The 7,213-nt window shown below is 59.9% G+C and overlaps 1 protein-coding gene across 2 annotated transcripts in view; it reads right to left on the minus strand.

Annotated features, from left to right (window-relative positions):
• Positions 1 to 313: 313 nt before the first annotated feature.
• Positions 314 to 7,213, minus strand: part of GBX1 (gastrulation brain homeobox 1) — a 19,151-nt gene continuing 12,251 nt past the window's right edge. The window contains exons 1-2 of one of the 2 annotated variants that reach the window (XM_041471032.1): positions 6,659 to 7,205; positions 314 to 981 (exon numbers count right to left, since the gene is read on the minus strand). In XM_041471032.1, coding sequence (XP_041326966.1) covers positions 458 to 981; positions 6,659 to 7,118 — 984 coding nt within the window. In that variant the 5' untranslated portion in view covers positions 7,119 to 7,205 and the 3' untranslated portion in view covers positions 314 to 457. Of the gene's footprint in view, positions 982 to 6,658; positions 7,206 to 7,213 lie in introns of those variants that run through there. The other variant, XR_005955426.1, reaches the window with a different exon arrangement.

Below are 7,213 nucleotides of genomic sequence, written 5' to 3' on the forward strand. Positions count from 1 at the left end.
CCGTCCGCTTGCCGCCCCGACCTCCGCGGCCGCCTCTCGGCGCCGCCGCCCGCTGCCCGTGCCCGTGTCCCTGTCCCTGTCCTTGTTCCCGTCCTCTCCCTTCCCTGTTCTCCTCCTCTGCCCGCGCCGGGCCGGGGCCGCGGGAGCCCCGTTCCTGCAGCGAGGAAGAACGTGGTCTTGCTCCATAGAAAATAATTTATTGAAATCACAGCTATACACGGGCGGGCGCCAGCGGCAGCGAGGGCCCGGCCCGGCCCGGCTCAGCCCGGCCCAGCGGGCGGCCAGGGCCCGAGGGCCAGGCGGCCGCACTCCCCATGGCACGGACAGAAGGACACGCTGCCGTATGTACAGAGTTTACACGGAATAAATAAGGGACATGTACACAGGAGCGGGAGCGGGCGCTCGGCCCGCCCCGCGCCGCCGCCACCCGCCCCAGGGTCCGGGAGCCCGGCCGGGCTCAGGGCCGGGCGCCCTGCTCGATCTGCTGGTGCTGGCTGCGCACGGCGAAGCGATTGACGTGCACCGGGATGGGCACCACGATCTTGGGGTTGCGGACGGGCTCTCCCGAGCGGTTGCTGACATTGCCAGCCTTGATGCGTTTCCACTTGGCGCGGCGGTTCTGGAACCAGATCTTCACCTGCACCTCGCTGAGCTTCAGGGCGTGTGCGATCTGCGAGCGCTCCGTCAGGCTCAGGTACTTCTTGCAGTGGAACTCCTTCTCCAGCTCCAGCAGCTGCTCGCTGGTGAAGGCCGTGCGGCGCCGGCGGCTCTTCCCGGCCCCGGAGCCCGGCGGGGGCTGCTCGGCGGCGGGGCCGCCCTTGCCCTTGCCCTTGGCTCCCAGCGCGGTGCCGGCGGCCGCCCCGTCCAGGAAGGGCTCCTCCTCGCTCTCGCCCGCCGAGCTCTCCTCCTCCCGCTCGCTGCACGGCGTCGCCGCCGACTTCACCTCCAGCTTCTCCTCGTCTGAGCTGTACGCCTTCCCGTCTGCGGGGCACACAGCGTCAGTGTCCGCCGCACCCCGCACCGCACCGCACCCCGCCCCGCCCGCTCCGCCGCTCCCAGAGCCCCGCAGCCGCGGGGGAAGCTCTCCCCGCTCCCCGGCCGGGGGCTGCAGCTCCTCCCGCTGTCTCGGAGCCCGTCAGCACCGCGTCCCGCAGCGGGCGAAGCGGCAGCCCCGGCTCCAGCCCGCAGCCCCGCACCGGGCCCTGCTCCCGGCGCCAGCCGCTCCCCTGCGGACCCTGCCCTTCTCCCCGCAGCCCGCCCGGCTGCGAGGGGCAGCCCCGACACAGCCGGGGGCTCCCTGGGCTCTGTCCCCCTCCGCAGCTGCCCCATCCCCATCCCACGGCCCAGCCGCAGCAGCACCACGGTCTCGGTCTAGCGGAGAACACCACAACACTTCAGGGCTTGTCTGGATCTCCGCATAGGAAAGAGCACCCATACCTTCTCTCTCAGCTCAGCCCTCCCTGTCTCTTCCCAGTGCACCAAACCATCGATGCTGTTAAAAAGTAGCCAGCCAGGAGCTGAAGAACTGTCCTGAAAACAGCATCCAGAGCCAGCTCTGGCCCAGCAAACCTCTCTGCAGGGCTCTACAGGACATGGGGGGGCCCACTTCTGGCTCTCCCTTCCTAATCCAGGGATGCTCCACAGCAGACTGTGCAGCCAGGCAACAAGGTGCTGAGGCAGCCAATGCTCAGGGCTCAGCTACGCCCAGCAGTGGGCAGAGGGGCAGGACGGAACCTGTCAACATCACCCAACAGACAGCACCTCATGGCCTCATCCCAGGCCATCAGGCAGAATGCAGTGCTTGGATCATGGCAGACACCTCTGTTAAGATGCCTGTGAGGATATTGATAGGGTACTGGTGTATGAATCTCCTCCTTGCAAGCTTCTTGTGTCCCAAGCTGCTGCCTGAAGGATTAAACAGCCACGGAGCAAGGGAGGACACGGTGGGAGACAGACGGAGGAAAGAGGTTTGGAAGACAGTCACTTCCATAGTAGAAGGGCTGAAAGTGAGAAGATGCTCTCAGCCACAGACAGGGGTCATGAATGGAGGACCCACAGCTATGCACAAGCAGGTGAAGAAGATTTTCTGTCAGGCTGAGACTAGAAGAGACCAGAAAATTCTTCAAATCTGACCCAAGAGCAGGAATCACTGCTGGAAGGAGTTGTCCTGAAGCACTGCTGCTCTATATAATCCAATATGCACAAGGAGGAGAAGCAGCTCTCCAAATTTCTAAGCAGTGTCCAGGCACTGGTGTTTTGTCAGCTAGCCAGCTGTCCACAAAATCCTCTACATACTGGCGCATGCAACCAGGGCCCCTAGATCGCTGGCCACCTTACCTCATCTCAGTGGGAAATGCAGAACAGCCCTCAGAAGCCTGACTGCAGGGTTTAAATACACAAACAGAACTGCAGGAGACTACTTGAGCCCAGAAGACATTCCTGGTAGCCTGGTGACTGTGGAGCTCCCACATCCCTTGTCAGTCCTGCAGCAAGCCTGTGGCTTCCTGAAACCAGGCTTTAGAGATCTGGAATCTTCTCCCTGCTCTTCCTGTTTCCTACAGTAGGAAAGAACACCTTCATCTCTATCCTGCTGCAGAGTGATTTCTTTCTTCCTGCGGGTCAGGGGTAGGTGAAGAGACTTCCCATGTGCATAGAGGGTAAAGACCCAGAGATTTCATGCTTGTGGAGCTGAGGATCAGCAGCAGGAGGCAAGGAGCACTTTGGCTGCCATTGCACAGCCTGATGCAAGCACTCTGCTGAAGAGGAGCTTTCACTTCTGTGTACCACCTCTCTCTGGTGGAGCATGGGGCCTGACAAGGTAAGAGAGCTCTTATGAGGAATTCAGTGTCTTCCCCAAGGGCTCTTTAGGTCCTGCCCTGGCACTGCAATTCCCCAGGGAGGGAGGATGGCATCCCAGCAGCCACACTAGCCAACAGTGCTCGTAGGGCAGCTTGCTCCTGTCAGCCCAGGCTGTGCCCCAGGAGACTGGAAGAAGACTGAGCAACATGATGGTTTGCAAGACAGGTGCTGGTACTCTCTTATGAACCAGACTCCAAATTTTACATGGAGCACTCTCACATTTGTGTCTTATAAAAGGGCTGGGTTTGCAGCTTGGAACTTGGAACTACTTGATAACAAAACCTAAATTGAATGTGTTCACAAAGAAAATTGTATATTGGTCTGTTAGTCACCTACTATGTCACCAGCAAGGAAGGAATGAGGGCGGGGGATCCCACCCGTGTGGCTGGGGTGTACTGAGACTTTCAAGGCCTTTGAACATGAAGTGAAGCTGTCACGAAGCAAAGCATCATGATTAAAAAGTCAACGAGAAGCCGTAAATGAAGAACAGGGTTGACCTGCTGGTTTGTTTTTCACAAAGTCACAGCTGTTCATTGGTCTTTTCAAAGACATTGAAGAGAGTCCAAAGGGGTCACAAAAATGTTCTGAGGGCTGGAGCACCTCTGCTGTGAGGCCAGGCTGAGAGAGTTGGGGTTGTTCAGTGTGGAGAAGAGAAGGCTCCAGGTAAATCTTATTGCAACCTTTCAGTGCTTAAGGAGGGCTTATAAGAAAAACAAAGACACTTTAAAGTCTCTTGTGATAGAACAAGGGGTGATGATTTTACCTAAAAGAGGGTCGATTAAACGAGGTATAAGAAAGAATTATTCACAATGAGTGTGGTGAAACACTGGGACGAATTGCCCAGATAAGCAGTGGATATCACATCCCCAGCAACAATCAAAGCCTGGTCAGACAGGGCTCTGAGCAACCTGATGTAGGTGAAGATGTCCCAGCCCACGGCAGAGGGTTTGGACTAGGTGGCCTTTAAAGGTCCTTGCCAACCCAAACCATTCTGTAATTATGGATGTGGAAAGCATGGTGAAGATACCTGAGTGCCACAGGTGACAAAGCTACGGAGAAGCACCAGGAAGACCTGGCTCAGGAATGGGTGTTGTGATGAGCCCTGTGTGGGTAAGGGGAACAACAGAAACTCCACCCTGTCCCTGACTGAATGTGCTGTCACCACACCAAACCAAGAAAGAGTCTCAGACTACTGCCTGAATCTCAGAGGAGATCTGTACAGCTCAGGAACAAACCTGCTCTCACAAGAGGTGTGGAGAGCTAGGGATGTTAAGTACCCTTACACCAGGGCTCATAACTTTGTGGCAGCTGTAGAAACAAATCAGACTTCAAGCTTTGCTGCTTCTCTCCACCAGTTTACCCACATGCCTCTCCCTGCTCGAGAAGGGTGGCAGTTGCTGGAAGCAAGTTTCAAACCCAGTGGATGCAGAGAGAAGCCCTAAAATAGTGCATTAATTCCTTTGGCTGATCCTGTGTCCACAGACACCTGCGTGATGGAGATACTAACAGAGCCTAGGGACAGCAGCAGTCACTCCAGAGTGTAAGTTGCTAAATGTCAGCAAAACTGTCAAAAGGGGGCATTCATTCTTCACAAGGTTCTTCTACAGGTAAAAAAATCTGTGGAACATCTTGCCATCTTGATGTGGCTGATGTCAAGGTTATCCCTCCTTTCTGGTGGACTCCAGGGGAGATTAGATAAGGCCACAGAAAACAAATTAGTCGAAGTTTACTAAATATACTGAAACAACACTTGGCACAGGAAGTCCCTGATGTGCAGATGGTTGAATGTGAGGGAAGTATCATTTTAGAATTGACCACTGAACAGGTTGTGCTCTCTTGCTCTTCCCTGGACAACTGCTTTTGGTCAGGGCCACAGACTGGATATGAGAGCAAACTGCATTATAGATAGTTTTTTGACTCCTGTTTACATGAATCATCTTTCTATTCCTTAGTGCTGCAAAAAGCTCACTACAACCCTCCTGAGCTTCCTGTAAGATGGCTGTAAAACAAACCCCACTGTCCATCTCCAGTTTTGTCTGGTACAGCCAGGAGAAGCAGTAGGTAAAGGAGAAGGTAGGCACATTTGGCCTGACAAATCCTCTTGGACCTGGGCAAAGCAGCCCACAGAACTGGGTCCACATGAGCTTATGCCTGTGCAGAAGGACAAGCACCCCTCATGGCTCCAGAGCAAACCCAGTGCTGAGGCAGCAGGGGACGAGCAGCTGTAGCAAGACATCTTCCCTTCCATCATATCATCCCGTTGCAGGAAAAGTCTTAGAGGTAGGATTTCTTGGATTCAAAAGTGGCCACGGTCTGGGACAGTTCATCTGAGTCCCTTGGGAGCAGAGAACAGATTGGGCTCAGTTATGGAGGAGCCATGGAGGGAGATCGAGCACAATGCAGTTTGCCTGCTCACAGACGGGAAGGGTGAGGTCATATAGACCTGGTTTTGGCCAGGGCAGTGCTGCCCCTGAGAAGACTTTCACAAAAAAAGTAGGAGAGGATTGCATTGGGCTTTTGACTCAGCACAGAGGCCAGGGAGCACCGGAGGAGCACCCAGTAACCCACACAGGCAAGGGGGAGGCAGAATGCCCCCACTGTCCTACTTGGGGTGACAGATCTAAGGGGTACCTAAGTGAGTGAAATGCTCTTCTGAGGGACAAACAAGGCAGGGCAAGGAAGACACCTGGGCTTACCCAGGAGAGACTAAGGAGAGGATGGAGAACAAACAGCCAAGCACTGCAAGAAGCAGCAGAGATTGTCAGCACACATCCATGCCAAGAAGCCTGTGAGACAAAGGTGGATCCCAGGAGCGGCCAGGAGAGACAGTTCAAGAGAGGCCGCACCAGGGAAGCAGCAGCTGGCTCGTCTGTGTCTTGCCGCAGGGACCCCGCACGCCCCGTGCTGCGGGACCTCGGGAGAAGAGCTGAGTGCTGGACCTGCCTGAGAAATACGGTGCAACAAGTCTCCGAGGCTGGTGCCGGCGCACTCGGGGAGCGGTCGCAGCGCACAAAGGCGCGGACCCTGACGAGAGCCGCTCCCGTCCGCACCGGGGGTCCCGGGAGGGGCGCTGCCGCCTGCCCGCGCCGTCGGGCTGGGCCGGTGCCGAGACGGCGGGCGCGGCGGCCGGGACGGAGGAGAGCGGGGCTGCGGGACCTGCGGGGCGGGCTCGGGGGAACTTTAGAAAGCCGGTAGTCCAGCACAGCGATGCCGGGAGGCACCGGCCCGTGCCGCCGCAGCATGCTGGGGACAAGGCGCAGCCCCGCGCGGCACCAAGCGGGACCGGGACGGGACCAGGAGCGACATCGGTGCGGGCGGGGAGGGCTGCGGACCGAGCCGTGGGACGCCCCGCCACCTTCCGCCTCGCCCGCCCCGGGCCGAGTGCCAGGACCTCGGAGAGCTCCGTGCGATGCTCCGGCCGTGGCGTCCCCCGTGACCGGCCGCTCTCCCGCTCCTCCTGCCCCGCGGCCCGGCCGAGGCAAGAGAAGTTTGACTCCCATCCGGGAACGCTGCGCACCGGGCCTGGGACGGAGGGGAATCGGTTCGGAACCCCGAGCCGGGCCGGGAGCGCAGCCGAGGGCGGGTGCCGCCGCCGCGACCCTGCTGCCCCGCTGTCCTGCCCCGGCACCTCGGCACCTCGGCTGCCGTCCTGGCGAGCTCCGGCCGGCAAGATCGCCTGTCCCCGGGTGCCGCTGGGACGGCGGAGAGGAGCCGGGCAGGTCTCCCCGGGGCTGCGGCGGTCCGGGTGAGGCGGGGCGGCTGCTCTCCGCCGGGCAGGACGGGCCCGCGCCGCTCTTACCTGCCAGCCCAGGGAAGGGGTCCGGGAAGTGCAGCGGCGGCTCGGCCGGCCCCTTGTCGCGGCCCGGGGGCAGCTCCTCCGCCTCCAGCCCGTCGGCGCCGCGCCGGCAGCCGGCGTCGGGGGTGGCGCGCGGCGGGGGCAGCTCCTGCGGTGGGTAGAAGCCGTCGGGGGGCTCGGAGAAACTGGGCAGGGCGGTGGTGAGCGCCACCATGGAGGGCACGGCCTGGCCCAGGCTGGCGCAGAAGGTGTTGGTGAGGCGGCCGGCGAAGGAAGCGAGCGGGGCCAGCGGCGGCAGCCCCGACTGCAGCGGGGCGTGGGACAGCGCCTGCGGTAGCACCAGCGGCCGGTACGGCATGAACATGGGGTACCCGGTGTAGAGCAGGTGCCCGGAGCGCGGCGGCGGCGTCCCGATGAGCGAGTCGATGGAGAAGGCAGTCCCCTGGCCGCCGGGTCTCTGCATGGCGAGCGGGCGCCTCCGGCTCAGCCGGCACCAACTTTCCGGCGAGCTCGGGCCGCCGCCAACTCGCCGCGATCCCGCCGCCGCCGGGCCCCGCC

This window comes from Pyrgilauda ruficollis, unplaced genomic scaffold (assembly GCF_017590135.1).
Source record: "Pyrgilauda ruficollis isolate IOZ18807 unplaced genomic scaffold, ASM1759013v1 scaffold252, whole genome shotgun sequence".
Lineage (NCBI taxonomy): Eukaryota > Metazoa > Chordata > Aves > Passeriformes > Passeridae > Pyrgilauda > Pyrgilauda ruficollis.